Here is a 23,626-nt window from a genome sequence, read left to right on the forward strand (position 1 = left end):
ACGCCAGTCCAGCAGGAGTAAATAGTTAGCACGGTGCCTGATATAGTTCTTGATGAGAAAACAGAAACTGCCAGAATTTGATTTGGCAGTTTAGTGAATGCCAAAAAGCATTTTGATCCATTAATTAAGTGTTGGATCTTTAAAAAACAGTCGAGTCTGACACTAAAATGGATATTTTCTCAGGTGAACACACAACACATTCATTCTTCCAGTGATGATGAAGTGGACTTTAAAGACAGTGGCTTTCACCAAGACTCCTCACTTCAACAGGTAAGACCCAGACACACTCAGTCCAGACCCACATGTGCAAACGGTGTCCTCATTCCAGTTAAGTTTGTCAGATCATGTAAATGTTTGTAAAACTCTTCTGTAACCGGTTGCAGTAGGGGGACGTATTGAGTACGTAGTTTTAGTAGAAAGATGTTGCCATTAGCGGTAATAAAAGGACCGTTTGTATTTGTGAGCTGCACAGCTTAGCTTAGTGAGTTTCACTGTTGGTCCACTTTGTTTGGGTTAATTTTTCCATTAAATAATGAAGTGTTATTTGCGTGATTTAAGTGCAGCAAATAAAAGTTCCTAGGCGAGTTTCTGCACGGACGCTGTATTGAGTGACGCATGATGGCTGCACACGCCCAGCTGCTACTGGAGCCCGTAGAGACGCTGAACGGAGCGTCGCTTCGCCCCTCCCCCTCTCAACAGTGTGCAGACACACAGCGGCAAAACTGTAAACAAACATGTCTGCTGAACTTTCCCCTGGGAAAGCATCAGCAGTCAAACACAACACTCGTCTGTATGAGCGTGACTCTCATAGCTGCACAAATGACCTGTGAAATAGTTAAAGACATCATGTTAGATCTGTGATGACTCCTGGTTCTGATCACTGCAGGAGCCGCTTCGGATATTAAATATAATAATAATAATATACCCAAAATTATCAAACCGAGCTCTTCAAAACACCAAACCAATGACGATTTTAGCGTACCGTTACACCCCTATGAGTTCAGATGTATAACATCCAAATCCTCTGTGTCCGTTTGCATCACAATAATTATTTTCCACTCGTACTCAATAACTCTCTCTACTGCCAAAGTTTCTCTTGTTTTAAAATGCTTTTACATGCATGACTGCTAGTTTAGAGTTTGTCTTTAACAGCATTCTTGACTCCTCTTATTTTTAAACAGCAGAATATGATTTCAGACGGAGTCCTAATGTATTTGAACAGCCAGACTCTGGGATTGTTATACGTGTTTAGGCTTTTGCTGCAATGAGGAGCTGTGTTTAGAGCCAAGCTTAAAAACTTGTTGGTTTTGGGTTCTGCCAGGCCTTTTCTGATTATCAGATGCAACAAATGACCTCCAATTTTATTGAGCAGTTCGGCTTCAACGACGAAGAGTTTGCAGATCAGGACGATGTTGTGGAGTGAGTACTCATCCTGCATGGCTGCACTTGTCTGAACATTACTGTGCAACTCTGAAGTAACACTTAGTTATATGGGGTTTTATTCATTCATTCATTATATAATCTCTTATTTGATTTGGTAAGTAATAAAATGTCATGTTTTCTGTCTCGCTGGACCCGCCATCACATCTACACAAACAATTTACACATAGCTGAAACGTGTCGCTTCTTGGTGAAAATCAGCATTTTTGAAGCCACATATGGCTCTTTCTAAACAAACATTTTGAGGGAAGGGTCACACCTTCCAAGTTTGCAGGTAATGACAGAGGCACATTTATAACAGCATGTCACCTCATTTTGGTGTGAGTAACTGGATATAATCAGTAGTGTTTTTCTTTCAGTGTTCCTCATGACCCAAGTTAAACTTGTCTTTCTTTTTGACGTTGCAGTATTCCCTTTGATAGAATATCAGACATCAATTTTTCATTGAATACAACTGAAAGTGTAAGTACTCTGATTATTGATCCTAGCAGTCTTCTTAGAGGTGCATATCTGAAACCCCACCTGCAGCCACTAAGGGTGCTTCCTCTGTTTTTTGTTTGTTTTTCCAGACAAATCTAGCTTTGTTTGAGGCTCGCTGTAAGGAGAAAATTCAGCAGTTTGATGATGCCGGTTCAGATGAAGAGGACATTTGGGAAGAAAAAGAAGTCACCTTTGCTCCAGAGTCGCAGCGACGTCCAAGGTCATACACCGAGCGCCAGACCACTTACTCTGCTTGTTTAACCTTTGGTCTATGCATGACATCTTTGTGTCCAAGTTTCATGACAGTTTTTGAAATTACTATAAAACTGCATTATTATTGATTAGGGCTGCACGATATTAGGAAAACCTGCGATATTCGATAACGGTGCTTAATATTGCGATATCGATATTACTCACGATAAATGAACAAATACTAAAGTATGCAGTGTTGATGTCGTCTGGCGTGTGACGTCTGCTCTGGGTTCAAAGCAAACAAAAACTAATGCATGAATTCCATTACAACATAACATTTTTATTGCAAAAATATGCAGCTGCACCTGCTACTGTATTAGCAGCAAAACAACAAACTGCATGCATGCAGGTTCTCAGTGACTTAAAAACATCACCTCCACCATAAAACTTTTTCCTGATGCTCCAAATACAGAAAAACATCCCTTACCAGGATTTTTAGAATAAATAAAAAAAAAATCTGAAAATAAGTTTAAATGTTAAATAATAGTTAACATCACTTAAATGCAACAGCAAATTCTCTCATTGCTACTGAGCATTTTCTCCACTTATGTGGTTATGATATAAGGCTGCTGCTGTAATTGGAAAGTGATCTGTGCTGGGCCAAACTAGGAGAGTATTAAGATTTTCTGAGGGAAAGAGAAAAACAATTGTCTACCTTTCAGAAGAGGAGCTGGCAAAAAAAAAAAACTACATGGAAAATATATGAAAATGTTTGTTTTTAACCCCAAATTGAACAAGTTTACCTAGATCTTAAAAAGCAGCTCAGATGATGAAACTGCACCTATGATTCTGATAACAAGTTAAGTAATTGAACTAGCTCCTCTAAGATAACCGGCTAGCAGAGCTTCTGACTGACAGTTTATGTGCAGCAGCAAATCAACTATCCTGATTAACAAGGTTATAAAAGCTCATAAATGAAAAATCACTTTGATGTGTGGGGGAACTTTTCCAGGCCCTCTTTAGCAGGGTGGGACTGGGAGGAGAGTGCTGTAGCCTTTTAGCTGGAAGCTAACCGGAGCCTGGGGCTAATGGTGGGTTGGTTCACCGGCACGTGTCGGAGTCAGCTCGGTTATTATCAGCTGCATAACGACACCGAGCGGACTCACGTTCACGTTTGAAAGCAGCGCTGATTCCAGAAACCTCAGCACAAAGTGCGTGTGTTGCTCTAGCAGAACACACCGAGTCGCGCACCTATTTAGCCGGGAGGCAGTCCACTGAAGAGCCAGCTGGCTTCATGGAGCTAATCAGTTTCAGTACGTCAGCAAGCTGAACTGGAGCAAAGTCCGAGAAGGCAGGTGGGTCAGGCGGTTCCACATGGATAGTGTTTATTTGAGGCTGGAGGCTAAGATCAAGGATCTTGGTTAGGAAAAAGCTCTGTAGCTCTGTGCATAAAGCAACAGTGGGATTTAGACTGTCAGACTCATTTAACAGCAGTAAGGAGTTAATTGTGCTGTACAGCCTAGACTGGTCTCCATGACGCTGTGAAACAGTAGCAGAAAAGTAGGTGTTACGAGCAGATCTAACTGCTCTCTGGTAGCATGAAAGTTCATCAACCAGCACAGGCGTCACCGGTCCCTCCCACCACCAGCAACAGGCCAGGCGGGTAAAGTTTCTTGCTCAAGGACACAACAGACAAATTCTCTATCCTTAATCGGGATTGAACCTGCAACCTTCTGATTACTGGACAACCTGCACAACCTGTTGTGCTACTGCTGCCCCAAAATGCCAAGATGGCAGTATACCACACAAGATGAGCGTCTGTGGTTGCAAACGTCAGGTTCTGCAGTGTCCCTAAGTCACGGTCTGCTTTCTCTTCCTACCTTTACAGATGCAGCAGCTCTACGGGTGTTTTGTAGAAAGGAGTTACCCTGCTGCGAGTAAACAATTTAAAGCGTTATTTATGAGCGACAACAAGGCTACTTTACATTTATTCTCAATATTAACACGTTTCTTATTAATGTACTTCCTAAACAACTGATGTTTTTTGGCAAATAAACTAAATGACATAAAGAAAGAAAGAAAGAAAGAAAGAAAGAAAGAAAGAAAGAAAGAAAGAAAGAAAGAAAGAAAGAAAGAAAGAAAGAAAGAAAGAAAGAAAGAAAGAAAGAAAGAAAGAAAGAAAGAAAGAAAGAAAGAAAGAAAGAAAGAAAGAAAGAAAGAAAGAAAGAAAGAAAGAAAGAAAGAAAGAAAGAAAGAAAGAAAGAAAGAAAGAAAGAAAGAAAGACATTAATGATTAAAAACCTTAAAGGACAACTCTAGTGTGTTCTCTTTTTTTCGTATTGCATTTTCTAAAGTATCTGAGACTCGGTATCAGCAGACTTTTAAAATCATATGTCTGATTCGGATCTGGAAAAGAAAACGTGATCGGAACATCCCTACTAATCAGGTTTCAGGGTGACACTAAATCATATTACGGATCGATACAACTACATGACACTCTAATTATTTACTTGTGTATCTCAGTGTTTGAAAGTATTTATCTGTTTCCATCCCAGGAGTTCAGGCAGCACAGACAGCGAGGAAAGCACAGACTCGGAGGAGGAAGAAGCCAAGAGGGATCCCTTTGAAATTCCCAACAGTGCTGCTGATGACAGAATGGAGGTTGATACAGGTTGGCACAACAAGAAGTATTTTAACTTAAGTTGTTTTGTGTCCGGTATGGGGAACAAAATTTATGTATAAAAAGATATTTGTATTGTTAATTAGTCACTGGCAGCCTTGGCCAAGGGATAAAAACACACATTGACCTCGGAAACATATTTTTAGATACAGCCATGTATTAGTCTTCCTGAAAGGCTACAATTGCAGCCTAGCAAGCCACCCTGTGAATGTCAATGTGTGGTCTGGCCATGACCAATAGACAGAGCTCAGTCATGGGGCTGACTTTATGGTAGGCTAGGACCAATCAGAGCAACGAACAAAGTGACGTGTTCATCGCTACAGAAATCAGTCAGTGGGGAATTCTGCTATTCACTGTTGGAGAAGAAGAAGCAAATACATCCTTTTCTAAAATAAACCACTTGTGTACCCATATCTGCACATGTCTCATAGAAGAACCAGCCCAAGTCCAAACCATCCAGGGTTGCTGCTGAAGCTGTTACAGATGAGCACCATTTCTGAGCTGATGCCATCTTTGTAGTGTTCCTGTACCACAGCAATGGTGCCAAGCCCGCCCAACGCCTCTCTACAGAGCGCTGTGATTGGCCGCACCAAAAACCGTTCAGGGCCAATGGTAGACCTGCTGAGGCTAGACCTCCCTGCAGAGCTAAATATATTGCTACTAGATTTCTTGGCTACTGCAATTGTTTTTTTGGCCTAAACTTTAGTGCTGGTTACAGGATAACAATTTTACATCCCTCAAAATTTTGAAAAGTAATATTGGAAAGGGTCCGATGTCCTACTCTCAAAACTTTTTGTGGTGTATTTTTTGTTTATTTTTTTTATTGAAGGGCCAGTGTGGACAGCCAGTTTTGATGATGTCCCTATGGACACAAGTATTTCCACAGCTTCAGTCTCCTTTCACAACAGCCCTGCTGCGTCCTCTCCTTTGTCCCCCTCCTCAGAAGTTGTCTCTGAGGCAGCGTGGAACTCTTCTGCAGCAACGTCCAACTCTGAAACAGGCTGGGCTGATTTCTCCAGGTTCTCCCCCGTCAGGTAGGAAGCGTTGGTCAAGTTTGGGGCTGCAGCCTTTATAGAGACTAATTACTTTGGACTTAAAAGTCTAAACCCTTCTTTTTTTCAGTCCCAAAGACCCTCTGAGGTGCAACTCTCCTGTTGCTATGGAAACCAGCATTGAGACAATAGACCCTCTGGGAGTCAATTCAGCAGCGCTTCCTGAGGGTATGTTGTGTGCACAAGCGTGTCATCTATGTTCACATACTTAGAACACACACACACACACACACACACCACAGTGTCATTTGGCATTTTGAATACCTGCATTTTTCAAACGAGACAGACTTGATTCAAGTTTAACCAATTGCAGATGTTTGATTTCATCTCAACCTTTCTGCAGAACAATGCAGTTAGCTAAAAGTTATATTTAGACTAATGTGCTTTCTTTGCATCGTGCAGACTGTGATGGCTGGTTGGGAGGAAGTGTGGTTTCGCCTTCCTCCACTTCTCCTAAGCCCTGTGGGATATCAAAGACTGAGGAAGAAACGTCTTGTTCTGAGCAGCGGAGCATCACGGAGACGGTCATCAACGGCTCCATCAAGGAAACCGTCAGTCTCACTGTTGACGCCAAGACTGAGACGGCTGTTTTCAAGAGGTTCGCCCGATCAAATCCACACAAACGGCATTCCTGATAGCTGAGTGATCCAAACAATAGAATCCTTCAAAACGGAGATTGACACTCAATCTTGAGACAGAACACCAAAATGCTATTAACTGGTCAGTTAATAGTTTAATAGTGCTGTAACTGAGACAAAATTAGTCTCAATTATTTTAAAGCTTGTGTTGTTAAATCCTCGTTCTACCAAAATAGGTTATTTACATGGAAACATTCTGAATGACTTATACAATGCTTTCTGGGACGATTATTTCATTTTGTTGCAGAAATGGTAGATGTAGCTAAACAAAACAGCGTTATTTTGCTTTTCGGTTCGGGTTTCAAACAAAAGTCACCAAACGACATGCAGCTTTGTTCTCTGAATGAGAAAAGGAGAGCCGAGTAGGAGAAAACCCTGCAGAGAAGAGAAATGAGATGTGTACCAGTCCACATGCATGGAAAGTTGTCTTGCTGTACCATTTCCACAGTAAAACAACAGAAACATTTAAATGATTAAAAATATAATCATGAGAACAAACTCCATTCAATACATTTAAAACACCTTTAAAATGAGTCTTCCCAACAGCACAACACTACAGTGTAACTTCATAAGAGACTGCTGTCTAATGCCTTTTACCCAAATCATCCGCTACAGCTGCTACAGGGGCTAACGGCAGCTAAAAGGAGCTAGATGAGGCTAACATGAGCTAAAACCAGCAGCCAACAGGAGCTAGAACAACTTACAGCAGCTAAAAGGAGCTAGCAGTCATAGATAAAGCTCTTCGGCCGTGTTATCATCATTTTCAGCTGCATTTAGAGTTCTAAATTAAAGACTCTCCATCAGAGCACCAAGAAGGCTGACTGGAGCACACAGTGAACAATGTTGTGCTGGATGGGGCGATGAGACATAGCAACCATGTGATGTTGGTAACCAGGATGTATTGCTACATAAACAACAATGATGTCATGAGAGAAGTTACATTCTCTACATTTTAAAAAAACTAAATGATCTCATAACTGAATAACGTGTTCCTCCTAAGAGATGGAGTTCCTTAAACGCTGGTCATGGAGCTTTTCTGGATTCATTCTCACTGCTGCATAGCTACCAGCTGCAGGATTTAATGGTGCAGTCATTACTTCAGTAGTTACTGTATCAGGGTGTTTTTTTCAATAAGTATAGTTTAGGTAGCTAAGCAATGCTACATGTTCAGAAGGACATCAGATTCCACACAAACGGATGATTCCACCAGGTTATACCTCATGTGCCTACATGCAGTTGAACTGTAGAAGAACCAGACTCTTGCCATATGCTTGCATATAAAGTTCTCCTTATATCATCTACACTCATTAGTGGATCAAATCAAGTCATGGTTATGAAAAGACAACTTACCCACACACAATGATGGCGTGTTCTGGTAAATTAAAGGTTTGATCTTCACCAGCACAGGTTAGAGTTGCACTCATTCTTTTTCTGGTGCTAATATTTTTCTAGTACCTGATTTTAATTACCTGCTGATACTTAAAATGTAGATTATGACATAGCTGGGGTTAACTCTGTGCTGTTTGTAGGCTGGTGACATATTCAGTTACAGAATGGCTTTGCTGCTTCATTCTCGCAAGTCTTCCAGTTGTAAAGTATCACTAAATATGTGAGAGTGAAGGAAAAGCTGCGGTGTGTGACAGTAATCACTTTTCTCTGTCAGCTTCCTCCTAAACTAACATCATGAGTAAGCAGTTGGATCATGCAGCAGCAGGCTTGGCATAAAAGCTCTTCCCACGTATCTGAAAATAACTAAGATGTAGGGCTGGGTGATGAGGCCTAAAATCAATATCACCATATGCTGAGGATTTCACCTCGATAACGATAAATGGACTATAGCTACGGGTATTCGCAGAAACAAAAGTTGTCCACTAGATGGGGCTGCCACATGTATTATGTTAAGTCACATTTTTACGTGACTCAAGGTGCTACAGCTTCTTGAACGTTGCCAAACTACACATCTTTTCATTTTTTTATCAAATTTATTGACACAGGGAAAATTATCTAGATAACAGTCAGAAATTTTGATAACGATAAATTTTCGATTCATTGCCCAGCCCTACTAAGAAGTCTGGTGAAGATATTAATACGACTACAGGACTTAATGTTCATCAGCCATAAGTTAAGACTTCCACGGAACAACTCGACCTGTACCGATCCTACTTTAACCTTAAAGAGAAGATTAGTGAACACTTGCGCTGTGCATCTGTCACGGTGATCATCTCTAACACCTGAGTAGAAATCTGCTGATGGCTAGGGTCTACAGCAGGAGCTGTTTATACAAGCAAGACTGTCTCTAACAAGGATCCAGTCCCATTCATGATTACAATCTTCCTTTAAAGCAGCTCTGAAAGGCCGTTGTTCTCCACTGATCTGTTTCTCTGTCCTCATGTTGATGCTGCATAATTGTGTCTGAGTTAATAACCGTGTAATGAAATGAGCAACCTCACAGTCTGAGCTTCCCCTCTCTCTTGCTGTGCGTTGTGGGTCTGGTCTTCTTCAGAGTGTTGAAATCTTATCGGTATGTACAGCCAATCAGAGATGAGCCTGCAGCCGTAATGTAGTCTTGTTGTCACGTCAACCACCAACTTTTCTTTCCCAGTTTTATTTGGCATTTTTTTTGTTTCAGCTCTTTCATTTTCTTCATTCTGCATGTTTTACCGAAGCTGTTGTCCAAGTGCACTTTGTTCAGTTTTTGGTTCTTTAAGTTTTTCCTCGGTTAGTGTTCAGTCGGTTCAGGCCGACTCAAGTAAACAGACCGATGACACAAGTGACTCTTTCAGCCCAGTGGCTAATTCCTGAAGGGCTTTCAACCTGTTGATTTTTAAGTTGTAAATACCCTTTGAATGTCCTTAGGTGCTTAACTTTTATCTGTGGTTTAGCACTCAGAAGCCTCTCCTTAGCTCGAAGGGCTTCAGCCATTGACTCCCTCTTGAAGGAAAAGTTTGAATTTCCTGGAAATGGCGTTCTGTAGAGAGGTCTTCTAGAAAACAACTCCTGCTTTAACGTTTCACAACAGCTTATTAAAAAGTTCTTTCAGAAACTCTTTACATCACCAAGTTGCCTTAAAACAGGAGAAATTGGCTTTAGCTCTGTGACTATTGGCACATCAGTCTGGATGTTAAACCTAAGGTTGTGCTGTCCACGGCAGAAAGGTAGTAAGAAAGAAGCCCCACATCAACAAATCCAAACTGACCACTTTCTATTGAGTTTGATGGCTCAGGCCTTCCAGAGCAGGTTTCCGTGGAAAGGTTGCAAACATTTTATGTAGATGATTAGACCCAGTAACCGAACCCTGAGCAAACATACAGTCCATAAAAATGGACAAACTCTCCACCTTCTTCTGCTGCTGAAGCCACAAGATCTTCAAGGGCTGCCATGTTTGGTTTTTGGTGCAAGAGTAAGATGAGTCCCGCTCCCTGTCACTACTAGATCCATTCCACGTTTTAAGTTCCTCCTCCTTCATGTGGGCAGATTTATAGTTAAAAAAATAAGACATTCGTGTAAGAATATAGTGAGAATTTTACAGTAAGAAAATCCCATAAGAGTCATTTTGGAAGGAAAGTTCTGAAACATGTTTCATCTCCAGCTGGCTGTGTGGATTGTAACAACTGTTTACCATCAGTAAGTGTGGGGTTGTCTGGTCTCCTGCGAGCTAATGCTGCAGAATTGTAATTTGATGACAGCCAGTAAAAAGCTCCAGATTTGGTTAAAGTGGTTGCAGTAACCAACATTTTACCACAGGCTGTCATTTTGACTTCGTTTCTTCATAATGCACCTTTAAAAATGTTTTCCATGTGTTCCTACCCTGCAGATGTGGGTTTGTCCTACACGTTTAGCTGTAATTAGTTATCTGATGTGTGGGAACACCATTATTGTGTGTTTAGGAGGACGAGGGACTTGAAGCTTCGCATCCAAAGTGTCAGGCTCTGTTCACATAAACACAACATGGCAGCACCTGCAAATGGAATGTCGGGGCTTCACTTTTCAATGACGAATGAAGGCAAAGTGGATTGTTCAAGTTGTGTTTGATAAACAATATCAATAATAAAGGTTTATAAAAGAGCTACTGTACACTGACCTTTCCACAGAAACCCACCTGATAGGTCTGAGTCTGTGTAGTCCTTAGAAGTTGCTAGTTTGTAAAATAGCTGTCCCTTTTGGCTGCGTCTAAAAGAATAACTTGAGCATTTTCAGTTTGAGAACACCAAACAAACTTGTGCTTTATTGCCAAGAGTATTGGAACTGCCCATTTAGGTGTGGAGAAGCATGATTGGTCTGCAGAGACCTGACCTCAGCCCTGTGGAACACCTTTGGGACGGTGAGCCTGGCCTTCTCCTCCAACATCAGTTCCAGACTTCACATTTCTTTAAGGAAAGGTCAGAGTCCCGTGAACGCATTCCTGAAGCTTGTGGAACTCCTCTCTGAGAAGTTAAATGGTTATAAAAGGTGGAGTGGGTCAAACAGAATCTGGCATCATTACGTTTATGTGTGCATTTGGGCAGTCCTAATGCTTTTGGCAATAAAGGCTACTCAACCATCACTGGATGTGTTGAAGAATGTGCGCCGGACCGTGTTTTAATTCTTTTACTTTTGACCTTTCACTCAGTTTAAGTTTGACTGTAGTGGTCTTTGCCATTGCATGCTCCCGCCTCATCTGTTTCCCTCCTGAGCCTGGCAGTAGAATAATGTTAGTACCTCTTCCTGCCTCTTTGCTCCAAGATTCCTTCAAAAACAAGCAAACTGTTTTAGACCTGATAGTCCCTGCCTTTAACCCTAACCCGTCTCTAACAAATACAACATGTAACATGCTGACTCAAGCTAACCGTAACTTGAACAACATGGGGTGTTCCCACTGTTCTGAACAGTACCTCTAGTGTTTTGTTAGGTTTTAGTGTTTGTAGTTGTTTTGCTTCTATTGAGACCTCATCAAGATTGTTGGTGGTTCTCTGGGACAAAGCAAGACTGACGGCTGGTACAACCAATTTGGGTCTAGTCAGTGTTGGATTCAGCTTGCTGATGTGCCAACCATCTGCTTGCTCTGTAGCCTAAACAGCAAACAGAAAAAACCTAGCTAAACATTTCAAACAGCTGACTCCCTTCATTTGCTCTACATTGTAATATTCCCAAAATTTTCCATTCACACACAACCATTCTTTGTGTTACTGTCAGGTCAGCATGAATCCGGTTTCACGTCTCACTTTGTTCTGTGTTCCTGTGGGTAAAACGGACATCACTTATTAATGTGTGTGTATGTGTGTGTGTGTACCTGTCTGTTGCAGTGATGGAGAGAAGCTTGATTCTTCAGAGAAAAACTTAGTGGTGGAGCGTGTGGATTCAGACACCAGCAGCTCTGCTACTGGCTGCTGTCCCCAAACAGGGTCAGACACCAGTCCTTACACACTAGCACACACAAGACCAGTTCATCTCTCTGCTCTGCATTGTTCTGAAGTCTGAAAGACGGTCAAACGGTGTTTTATTGTGTTTATCGTATGTTACTTTGTTTTTTAACTTAAATGACCTACATTTACCTCAGAGCAGGTGGTGTTTCTATAACACCAGATTCTGTCAAACATCCCAAATCCGCATTTAAATTATTTAAATTCTCTCTTGGGAAATGTGTGGATTTTTGTTTTATTCACATGAAGCCAAACATTTGTTTTTCATCGTGCTTTTTTTAAAATTAAGTCTGCTTTACGAGACGTTTTCCGTTTGTTTTATTCCATGCATCATTCTGTTGCTCTTTGTTTTGTGATTTTTATTTTTGTTTTTCTGTGCAGAACTTAGATTTAGCCTTTGTCACATAGGCCGTGTTCACAGAAGCAGGAGGTTAAAACGCTCTAATCGCAGTAAAAGGGGGCTCGGTTCTGTCTGCGGCTGCTTTGCTGCATCTGGTGTAGCCTTACAAATCTGTGCAGGGTTATGTTCTGCCCAGAGTCGTAAAGCATTGGTTTCAGGTCAGGAGTCCCAACAGAAAAGTCATCCAAAAGCTTAAAAGCATCTAAGGATGGATCAGAACCAAATTCTTCAATCAGCCCTGATCTAAATGTTGAACATTTGATAAAAAGATAAAACATTTGAAGAAAGGGCCCTCCAATCCTCAGCCAGCTGGAGCAGTTTGCTCACATTGAAGATGGTCAGGATACCTGTCGACAGGTGCAGAGGTCTCACTGGGAGTTGCAGGAAACACCTGATTGCAGCGAGAGCCGTTGAGCAACAACAGATTAGGTTTTCGTTAATAGGGAGCCTAAGTGTCCTCCCTTTCCGGTCGGCTCACGGGTCCCAGGAAGAGCGTTTTTCTCCGTGTCGGTTCAATGACGTCACTTTGGTGATGCGCATTTGTTGTCCTGGACTTATTTTCACACAAAAATAAAATAACGTTTCCCTCCTTTCAAAAAAGTGCCTTTTTTGGTTTCAAAATGCTTTTTAGAATCCACGGACATCATTTGTGAAATCCATGGCACAAAACAAGCGGAACTAGAAAACGGCGTTTTTAGCCCCGTTGACTTGCGTTTATTTTTTTCATTCTTCCGGGGACCTGTGGTCCGGCCGATAGGCATGACTTAGGCTCCCTATGGAACCAGCTTAGTGGCCTAGTGGTGGAGGGTCCGCCCTGGGACTGGGAGATCGGGATTCGATTTCCGGTCGGGTCATACCAAGACTTTAACGATGGGACTCAACGGCTCCCTGCTTGACGCTCAACTTTAAGGGGTTGGATTGGGGGGGTCAAACCACCACATAGTTCCCGAGCGCAGCCACTGCTGCAGCTCGCCGCTCCCCTCCATGGGGATGAGTCAAATAGGGAGATGAGTTTCACCAGCGTGTGATGATGACTATGGGACTTTAACTTTAAATACATATTTTTAACATTAAAGTCAGTTTTAGGCTATTTGAGTGAGCATTAAGGTTTTTGTTTTTTAATGTCCCACATTTGTACATGATGACAATTATTCTAATAAAGGACTCGGCCATAGCTCAGCATAGGGGTTAATGCTCACCCTGCCTTAGAGTCACAGCTCCGTCTCTCAGCATTTGGTAAGCTAGTGTGTAGGATGTAGGGAGGAGGAGGACGCCCGAGTCTCACATGGAGAACACCAAAGTTGGCAGAAAGTGCAGGTTCGGCATCCAGGACTTGTTTTAGACCTCTACTAAACATTAGGTGTTAAACCAGTCTCAGGTCCTTTTAGCCCACGTCTTTTCAACCCCAGCACTGGTTGTATAACTCAAAACTGCCATTACTTATTTCATATAATTCATTTAAACACCTGATCTGGAGGGACAGTGGCTCACAGCTAGCCTGAGACTAAAAATCAGGACTATCAAAAGAAAACCAAGAGCAAGACGACAGGTGAAACCAGCCAAAAACAGCAGAAACATGGCTAGTCATGCTGTTTGGACCCATGACTTTAGTGGTGACTAGGGTTGGGCATCGAGCATCGATTGGTTTGACAATGAAGTTTTTTTTACTTCTTAGTTCTCTGACCAGAAGAAGAGTCCACGGCCGATCTCCGTGGGAAACGATAAGCAATCTGCGGATTCTGATTGCCTTTCAGAGCCGATCCTACTAGCTGTCTTTGTAGCTTGTGTAAACCCAGAGTGCGTCTTTCCCCCTCCCCACGCCCTCATGCTGCAGGCGTGCAGCGGCAAAATTGTAAACTCATGCCGACCTTTTACTCTGACCCCTTCTTTCCACTGGAGCCGTCAGCAGAGCGAGTCGGCCGCGTCTCAGGAGCAGCATGTCGCGGCCTTTACGCGCCGGTTCTATTTTCTACGCGCGACGCCTCTGAAACGGGTCAAGTTCGACATTTTTGGGGAAGAAAAGACAGGAAATCGGACGCGGAAATGGAGAGAAGCTCCCGAGATTTTCAGAATAAAGAACGTACTGCCTTCCGGTTGCTTTACTTTTAAAAAACGTTACTAACTGTGCGGCTCCGTGAGGAGTTATCACCTAGCTAGCGGTCTCCTTTGTTTTTCAGGTCCGTATTGGCGATTATAAAACGGACAGAACATAAAACACAAACCATGTTGTAATTTTCTCCTGCTTGTTGTTGTGTTTACTGACGAAGTCACTCGTGTGACTTCGTGCTCGGTCGGTGACAGCTGCTCCCCTGCTGCTTCGCGTCTCGTGGGAAGGGCCAAGCAGCAGCTTACGCGAGCAAGACGTGCTGCTGCAGTAACGTGCTGCTGACGGCTCCGGTGGAAACCCGGGGTGAGACTGATGTAAACATTGCATCCTGCAATGAAAAACACGATGTGAAGGAAGCTGGTTAAAATGCGTCACCACGGTGGATTTAATCCACGTTTTAAAAAACAAACTGGGCGGTGTCAGGTGGGTTTTAAGCATCGGAGCATCAACAGTCAGACACTCGTCTGTGTGAGCGTGACCACCAGAAGGCTGAGCAACAACCGTAGTCATCGTGCTAGAGCAGCCTCTCTGCTGGACCACACCAGGTTCTGGCCACTAGGAGCCCATAGGGATAAGAAATAAATATACTGGGTATCTGCGGGTCCTTAAAAAGTCTTTAAAAGTCTTAAATTAGCTTTTCAAAATTTAAGGCCTTAAAAATCCTTAAAAATGACAAATAATCCTTAAATCCAGTTTCCAAAGGTCTTAAATTACCAAAGGCCCACTAAACAAGATTCTTTTATTTCTATAAAAATTTTGTGAATTTCTAGTTGGTGTTCTGGATTTTTTGTGTATGATGTTGGCGTAAGCGGAACCGTACACATTCAGTTGGTTGTGAAAGGGGGCTATATTTAGATGAGCACATTAGCAGGTTAAGCTAGTGGGAGCTTGCGCCATGGAGAAGTGCAAGTTTAATGGTAACTGGATGGCTAATCCCACGTTCGCGACATGGTTAGCACCAGTTCCAGGCAATAGCTGGAAATTATAGCTTAAATTTGGTCAAAGTGGGCTTAAAAATGTCTTAAAAAGTCTTACATTTGGCTCCCTTAAACCTGCAGTTACCCTGATGTAATGAAAATCATAAAATTAATCTCAAGACACAAAGTTGTGAGATTAATTTTTGCTTTTTTGAACCATTTAGTCTGTTGAGAGTTTTAACGTTTAAACCTGTTAGTTACGGACAGCAGCTACCTTTAAGGTTCCCTTCTGGCTGAATCGATGCTGCAGCATGTAGCTGTAGGTTCTCGGTCCTCCTGGACAGCATTCTGGAAGTTTTAGTTGAAAACAACTCCACAATTCTCGATGAAGGTCTCTGACCGAAAGCTTGACCAATAAACTCCTACATCGCAGATTGAAGTGTGCGGATTCTTATTTTGTTTATTCCACTTTTTGATCCAGCACCTTTCCCAGACGAGCGGTGACTCCTTCAACTCTAGTTGAAAACAACTGGACAGTTTTGGTTATCTTGACCATTTGCTTCTCATCCTAGAGGCTTTTTCAGTTCTCATACTTTCACTGTGGTCAGAAACCAACACACCGGTTGTGCTGCAAGTCTTTTTTTCTTTCTTTCTTGAAAACATGTTTTTGTCTAAATGAAGGTGATGTTATTGTTCATAGAATTAAATTCATGTTGAAGTTCGTATGGCTTCATCGGTACGACCTGTGGTTAGCCGGCTCATTTGAAACATGTAAAGGTTTTGGATCCTGCCACTTGAAAGAATCTGAACTGAAAATCAATAGGAACTGAAATCGGTCAAATTCAAACGATGCCCAACCCTAGACTGGCGACCTCTGCTCTACGTGACTTCTTTGGATTATTACTTTAATCAAATGTTTGTTTTTATGCAGATGTTTTTATGGTAGGGCTTCATAGCCACTGTCCACCTTCAGGAGGACAAGGTCTTGTGAGGAGCAGTCAGATGGGTCTCCGGTATCCGCCGATATGAGACCCGGATGTTGGACTCTTGCAGCTTTTAGGGTGTTTTGGTTCAGACAGTAAAGCTACCCATTAGGTTCAGTAATCTTCAGCATTCTACTAGTTTGTGGCACTGATGTCTCTCGTGTCTTCATCAGTGAGCCATGTCGGGCCGCTGTGGAGTTTCCCAATGGTCCCCTAAAGGAAATGCCCAGCATGGACGAGGCAAAGTAAGTGTGTCTGTCTGCTCTGAGGTTCTGCTGAGAGATGCGTGTTGACAGAAATCTTTTCTCCATCCTCGCTCCCCAGGCTGGACAGGAGTTCTGCTGCGTCTGAGCAAGCAGTTAACGGGCCGGCGTGAAGGTCACATCTGCCCACGGCCAGCTCGTTCTGCCATGAAGGTTCTCTCGCTGGTCATGGAGCAGAGGCCACTGCTCAAAGCTGGACCAGTCCCAAGCCCCACCAGGACCAGCAATACCCCTACAGACTGATGAGGTGTACAAATGGAACTGCAGAACTAAATGAGACAGACTCAGATGCAAAGAGAATGATTTTTTTAATTTGCATTTGTTTACATACCGTTGTTCCTAAGAGGTGATGTCCAACTGATGTTTTAACACTCAAAATTAAATAGTAATGTTGCTATAGTTAAAGACATGATTGTATGAGTAAAATATTTTATGAAAAGAAGCTGTACACAGAAATGAGGATGCATCACAGAATGGGCCAGAGGGCATCAATCCCAGGTGGTTTCACTCGTTTTAACGTTGGTCTGACCCTCGGAGCAAAGCCGCTATAAAAATGTTAAATACACACATTTAATTTTATTTCTTTAGGAAGGTTTTGTTCTTGTTTTTTTCTATTGTGATTTCTTGCATCCACATGGCAGGTTTTTGCAAGGTTCTTGTTGTTTAAATGTATTTATTCTAAATATGATTTTAAAGTCTGGTTTTTTTCAGACTGCATCTCTGGTTTCTATCAACTGAATAGAAGATGTGCAGTTCTTCATCTTAGCCACAAGTGGGAACTTTTAAAGCATTCTTAGTGAGTTTTAGCACAAACAACATTTACTTTAATCCTATCCTTAGGTACCAAACTGTTAAAGACATCTGCGACTGGCGTGTTTTCTGACATGTGTTGGGGATGAACTTTGCACATAGCTGTTTTGTTACAGGGCTAAAAATAGACATGCTGGAGATCAAACATGCATAGGAGGTCAGGAGATGGTGCTGGTGTCTAAGATGAGCCGCAATAACCAATGCCATGCAGTGCCAATTCACTACTTATCTGAAAGTATTCCACATAAAGCAAACTAGTCTAATTCATATTGGCTCCAGATTTGCATTAATTGTTAGTAAATTAAATTCAGCTGTAATAAAATTAGATTTTAGGATAAATGCAGAGTTTTCAAATCATCCCCAATGAATTTTCTACAGTCCTTCACGCTGAGCGAAGCGCAGCAGTAGAAGAGAAATGTCCAGTTCAACAGGAAGTCCAGCAGTACCAGGTCGGACCTCAGAATGGACGGACATCCTCCTTGGCTGAAAAAGGGCCTGAGAAGACAAAGGTGCATGAAGGTTGGATCTGTCGACAGTTCTTTTGAAGATGAGCTGTGAACATTTTGAGATGGCAGAGTGAGGAAATGGACTTGACTGAATCACGGCTGCAAAGTGGGATTGTGGTCAGGTCTACCACACGTTTAAGCTTGTAGCAGCATTCCTAAAGGGATGAGCCTGCACACCTAACTAGTTTTATCGAAACAAGTGTACTGAGTCTGCACCAGTGATAGAAATGTGAAGCTGAAAATTCAGTGGTTTTTATGTCACCTGTGCAGCAACTCATCAGGCTCTGCAGAAGCCTGTTAATCACCTGCTGATTAAAACTGATAAACCATGCAAGATATCAGCCCTCCAGGACCAGGATGAGAACCACTGGTTTACAACATGAGATTCAGAAGGGTGTTGCTATGGTTCTGAGTGTTAAAACCTAAATGTACACGAGTTGTATTGATCGATCTTCGTTGCCAGTGAGTTCTCCTTAATCCAACACCATTTTGTTTTCCTCAGATTCGATGAGACCACTGGTGCACTTTTATGTAGGCGTTATAGTGAAGTGAGTGATTTACCAAACTAGTGTAAAAGACTATTTTCACCTGAAAGAGTGTAAGGTTTCAAACGGAGTGAAGAACAAGCAGACTGCTTCAAGTCACAGCAAGGTAGCAATCAGCAAAGTCCCAGATGTCAAAACACCAAGATGAAAGTGAAATTTCTCAACTATATTGGGAAAAATTGCCTAGACCATCGAACAAGTTGGTTGAAGAAAATTAGAAAATGGGCTATCAGGACTGATGAGTCTGAAGATAAGATTTTGGGAAGTTTGTTTGCAGTGGGGTGGAACCGTGTGTAAATATTCACTCTTATGTCGTATTATGGCACGTTAGGTTACTATTCGGAAAAACTTGTTTTTAAGCAAAGGGGCGGGGCTAGGTTACGTAAGTTCGTCAGTGCGCCACTACGGGCAGAGACATTAAAATGTGTTTTTAAGACAACAGTTCGTGCTGGACACGTTTACTTATGTGGTGTCTAAAATCTACGTGAGATTATGCAAGATAGGTATCAGGAGGTAGGCTTTGTTCAGCAAATACTCGGCTTGAATTTAGTACCGAGGAAAAATGGCACAGGAGGCAACAACACGGCCCTCAGCGACTTCTCAGGTGGGCTAATGTGTGCTAGTTAGTTGCTCTGTTCTTGTTGTACAAGCAGTACAGTAGATTAAAAATTGTTCTTTAATTTGTTTGGTTTTTAAGGGCATAATTAAAGGTAAAGTGGATAACGTTATGCTCGTGTGTGCCTTAGGATTGTTTGTTCTTACAAAGCTAGCTTAGCTAGCAAACCTGGCTACTTCCTGTAAACTTCTGTGTTTTATTTTATTTTTTAGCTATATCTTATTTTGGAGTAGTTCTGGGGAAAGGTGCATGGTTTATTGTCTGGTTGATAACATGTCTGCACCAGAAAATCCAGAATTAAGTTACATTGATCACGGTTCGCATGGTAACGTCGCTTCCAGGTTTGGGTTTACACTTCCGGTGAGTCCTCCTCGCAGCAGCTGCGCGTCTGGGTCAAACCCCACCTTGGTCTGTTTTATGGATTTTGGCTGCAGGGCTGTTGTCAGATGATGTACATGAATAAAGCTTTACAAGAAGCACACATTTGGCCAACGAGGAGCAGGTGGTTACCTGTTCAGCAGGCAGACACATGGCAGGCGCTCTCCAACTTCAGATCATTACCTGTTATTAATACCATGTATTACCTGTTATTAATACCATGTATGACCTGTTATTAATATCATTTATTACCTGTTATTAATGCCATGTATTACGTTATTAATACCATGTATTACCTGTTATTAATGCCATGTATTACCCTTTATTAATACCATGAATTACCTGTTATTAATACCATGTAGTCCTTACACTAGGCCTGGGATGATAACACATTTTGCTGGACGATATATTGTTCAACAAATTAACAATAAACCATATTGTCAACATTATCGAGACCAAAATAATCACCTATGTAATGTTAATATGTCATAATAAAACAAGTATACCCTTTAAAATGCATTTTTTTAACTTTATTTAGCATTGGAATGTCCAGAACGTCTAAATAAATAAAACAAACACAAATAAATAAAAACATTAATATGTTACCGAAAACAATGGTTGGCTTGTTTAGACTAAATATTAATGAAAATTAAATAGTGAATTTTTATTTATTGTTTGAGAAATGAAAATGACTTTTTTTTTAACTGTCGGTCAAAATGAAAACAAACATGTCTAGCTAACCTCTGTTGGAGGTATTGTTTCGTACCTGCTTGTAACTTGTGTTGATAATAACTTGTTTAATTAAGGCCCATCCAGAAAATAAGACCTGGCACAGCGCATTAGTGGAATCACGCATTCAGACGGCTACTTTTTACTTTTACTTGATTATAAATCAGCTGAAGCGGGGCTGCGTTTACACAAGTGATTTATTTTCTGCAGTAACGAAACGTCAGCTCCATTTGTTACCTTTGAGGTCGTAGAGATCTACGATGTTTGTAGACATTTTCTGAAAACACCTATCTCTCGAGACTTTAAGTCACCGTTTGTTTATGCAATCCGCCATTAAACCAAAAAGAAGGAAATCACGTTTGATGTCATATTTGATGTTGTACCTCTCCACAGCCAGGATTAAAAAAACTCCGCTGCACTTCTGGAACGATGCTGTGAGTAAAAAAAGCCATTGGGTCACACGTAAACTTCATATATATGAAATTGCATCACTGCAGTGCTTTTATTTTGAAAATTACCTGGGATTTTACACAGAAAAAGACTGGGATCATCCTTGTGTACAGGGGCACAATATTTTCCTATTTAAAAAATAAAAGAGACAAATGTAAAGAATAAACATTTATTTTAAACCATCAGCTTCACACAGTTTGTAAAACTTGTAAAAAATTAAAAGTTTACCCTGCTCAGTCAGTGCAATTAGTGGTAGAACACCCACTATAAAACTAATAAAGAACCCAAGACTGACAATAGTAGCTTGACTACTTTGTTTAAAATAAAATGGAACAAACCCTCTTTTAAAAGGCTCAGTAAGTTCAAAATGGAAAATACAATGTGAATAAATAAGAGCTGAAATTGAGTGAAAACGTTCCAAATAGCCGATCCTTTTGCTCGCTCCATTTTCAAATCTATGTGAGCTTCTGCACAGCGTGGGACTGTAGCACATGACGTTGTCACTCACAGCACATAGACCTATACTGAAAAGATCAATTCTTATGGATCGGGCCAATCGTCTCCGATACCCGATCTAGAATTTTCTTCTATATCTGTACTGATACAGATATTAATATGGGATCGGTGCATCCCTAGTTGTGTGCGGGACGCAGCTGCCTGGAGCGCATCAACGATCAGCGCTTGCCGTCCTCTCCGCTCCAAAGAATCCTGGTATGCTGGGAGTCCGTATGAGTAATGTGATCTAACTAGAAAGAGGATCTTCCTTGGGCTCCCCTGGATGTGTAAGTTGAGGGCTTTTAAGGGGGCCCATCACCCTTTCCTGGGAGCCTGGTCCCCTTTAGCTCCCCCATAATTCAAACCTTGCTTTCAGGCCTCTTTTTGCTGTTTTAAAGAGCATTCACTCTAATAAGATGGAGATGTGTTTCATGTTTTGTGTGCACTGATGCATTACAAATGTAAGTTTTAACATATTTGCTGCATTAAGAAGAATGATGATTTATTTTTTACAGAAATGTGGTACGGTGTTTTTCTGTGGGCAGCCGTTTCCTCGCTGATCTTCCACCTGCCTGCAGCTCTGATCTCTCTCGCTGCACTGCGCCAGCACAAGGTAGCACGTTTCATGCCTGTGGCCATCTTCCTCATGGGCTTTGTGGGTCCGGTCTGTGGTGGACTTCTCACTAGTGAGTCTTCTGTTGGGATGCATATGTTTGTATAGCTCTTCCTCAGTCAAGTCAAGTTTCTGATGTCATAACAGCAGTCGTTAAACACCCCTGCTAATGGGTGTGTAATGTGCTCTTAATTCTAAATAAAATAAAAATATCCGTACATGCATATATACCGTAATTTCCGGACTATAGAGCGCACCTCCATATAAGCAACACGGGCTAAAAGCCGCAGATATCTACTGAATTGAAAACGTAGTTTAACTGGACGTAACTGAACTGATCAGTATCAAACAAAACAGAAAAGTTATTGATTAGTTTATTCATCGTCCTCCTGCGCACCGAAACCACTGAAGTCATCATCTTCTTCAGTGTCTGAGTTGAACAGCCTCAGAAGAGCTTCGTCACGTACCTTTTCTGTGGCGATGTCAGTGTCGCTGTCCAGTCGCTGTCATCATCCCGGGGTGAAGCTGGGAAAACAAGCAGCGCCGTGTTACTGTGAAAAAAATCCTCCTGGGCACTTCCCGTAGCACTCCTTTAACCATTCCTTCATTAGACTTTCCAGCATCCATCCTTTCTGGTTGACTAAAGCCCCACCTCATTATGAGTCGCATGGTTCAAAGCGTGGGAAAAAATAGCGGCTTATAGTTCGGAAAATACGGTACACACATTTCATGACGTTGTTTATGTGTGCATACTAACAAAACCTACTGTGGTTTTAGGTGCAGCCGTTGCTGGCGTGTACAAGGCTGCAGGAAAGACGATGATTTCTCTGGAGGCTTTTGTTTTTGGTGTTGGACAGTCATTTTGCGTCCTCCTCATCTCCTTTCTTAGGATACTTGCCACCCTTTAGCAGTGCCGAGAATGTTTCTACTGGACCTGAAGATGCTGGTCCGGTGTTTCAGCAGAACCGGAGCCTAACCTGGTACAAAACAACAATCCTGGGACCAGAACTGGTGTTACTGTGACACAGTTTCAGATTTTACTGCAACACTGAAGAAAAGAATGTCACCTGTAACTTAGCCTTACGTTAATCAGATTTAGTACAGGAGCAAACTGCTCTCCCGTTACAGGAGTAGCAGCTGATTCTTGAGGGGACGAGCCAACAGAATACCCATGGAGTTATCTATGCAGGAGGCTGTTCTGTAGACGGGACTACAGTTCAGCAGCAGCACGACTGCTGCTGTGTGAGTGAGTGAGCGAATCTCTTGCGGGAGTCTGGAGGTCCTGAATGGGTGCTCTGTTAATCAGAAATTAAAGGAATTCTTTTCGGGGCCTTAATGTGTATTATCCAACCTCCAGAGTATTTTTTTCCAATATGTCAGTGTGTAGTATTTAGTCAAGTCTGATGGCAACACAATCCAGATGTTTTTCATTTGATTTGGTTATTTTTTAATCTTCAGGCTTTGTTTTCTGCTCAATCATCCAGGGTCTTCATTTGTCAAACGTTTGTAGAAGCTGTCTTATAATCCATCCTATGCATGAAATTTAGAATGTTTCTTCAAAATCCTCATTTATGAAACACGACACTCGCATGCATGTTTCTCCACAATCGACTGAAGAGAAGTCCCAGCTGTGTGTAGCCGTGTCCGTTTAGTCATTTACGCACAGAAACGCCCCTAACCGTCTTTGGTCACAGCTCATGAGGATCCTTGCATTCCTCTCGAGGTAAAAAAAACCCTCAACAACAGTGAGATCGGGGTACAAAATGGTACATACCACACAGTGCATAAAGATCTTCCCACACACACCTCTGTGTGTAAGTAGAGTTGATAAATGAGGGCCCAGTTCAGCATGCTGCCTCTGTATGAGTGAAGGTTACTGGCTACACCACTAGAGGTCACTAAAGCCTCCACACTGCTCTTTTGTCTGCTTTAT

The 23,626-nt window shown here is 41.9% G+C and overlaps 2 protein-coding genes across 7 annotated transcripts in view; both read left to right on the forward strand.

Annotated features, from left to right (window-relative positions):
* ppp6r3 (protein phosphatase 6, regulatory subunit 3) overlaps nt 1-17,261 on the forward strand; it is a 41,818-nt gene extending 24,557 nt beyond the window's left edge. For 2 of the 6 annotated variants that reach the window (XM_015965597.3, XM_054746497.2), the window contains 12 exons: nt 184-270; nt 1,322-1,419; nt 1,848-1,902; nt 2,010-2,140; nt 4,668-4,783; nt 5,622-5,826; nt 5,915-6,012; nt 6,247-6,442; nt 8,986-9,003; nt 11,765-11,863; nt 16,462-16,533; nt 16,613-17,261. In XM_015965597.3, coding sequence (XP_015821083.1) covers nt 184-270; nt 1,322-1,419; nt 1,848-1,902; nt 2,010-2,140; nt 4,668-4,783; nt 5,622-5,826; nt 5,915-6,012; nt 6,247-6,442; nt 8,986-9,003; nt 11,765-11,863; nt 16,462-16,533; nt 16,613-16,664 — 1,227 coding nt within the window. In that variant the 3' untranslated portion in view covers nt 16,665-17,261. The remainder of the gene's footprint in view (nt 1-183; nt 271-1,321; nt 1,420-1,847; nt 1,903-2,009; nt 2,141-4,667; nt 4,784-5,621; nt 5,827-5,914; nt 6,013-6,246; nt 6,443-8,985; nt 9,004-11,764; nt 11,864-16,461; nt 16,534-16,612) is intronic. The other 4 variants (XM_015965599.3, XM_054746496.2, XM_015965598.3 and 1 more) reach the window with 4 other exon arrangements.
* A 1,504-nt stretch (nt 17,262-18,765) lies between these two features.
* Nucleotides 18,766-22,809, forward strand: tmem170a (transmembrane protein 170A). Its single transcript, XM_015965602.3, has 3 exons — nt 18,766-19,016; nt 21,596-21,766; nt 22,471-22,809. The coding sequence occupies exons 1-3, from the start codon at nt 18,905-18,907 to the stop codon at nt 22,599-22,601; spliced, it is 414 nt and encodes a 137-aa protein (XP_015821088.1). The 5' UTR covers nt 18,766-18,904; the 3' UTR covers nt 22,602-22,809.
* The last annotated feature ends 817 nt before the right edge of the window (nt 22,810-23,626 follow it).

The sequence above is a fragment of the Nothobranchius furzeri genome, chromosome 14 (assembly GCF_043380555.1).
Source record: "Nothobranchius furzeri strain GRZ-AD chromosome 14, NfurGRZ-RIMD1, whole genome shotgun sequence".
In the NCBI taxonomy this organism is placed as follows: Eukaryota; Metazoa; Chordata; class Actinopteri; order Cyprinodontiformes; family Nothobranchiidae; genus Nothobranchius; species Nothobranchius furzeri.

What these genes read in the sequence shown, in the direction of transcription:
- tmem170a (XM_015965602.3), top strand. Translation starts at nt 18,905, where the DNA reads ATGCAAGATAGGTATCAGGAGGTAGGCTTTGTTCAGCAAATACTCGGC. An exon ending in GGCCCTCAGCGACTTCTCAG is followed by an intron (nt 19,017 to 21,595) that starts GTGGGCTAATGT and finishes TATTTTTTACAG; the next exon opens with AAATGTGGTACGGTGTTTTT. An exon ending in CTGTGGTGGACTTCTCACTA is followed by an intron (nt 21,767 to 22,470) that starts GTGAGTCTTCTG and finishes CTGTGGTTTTAG; the next exon opens with GTGCAGCCGTTGCTGGCGTG.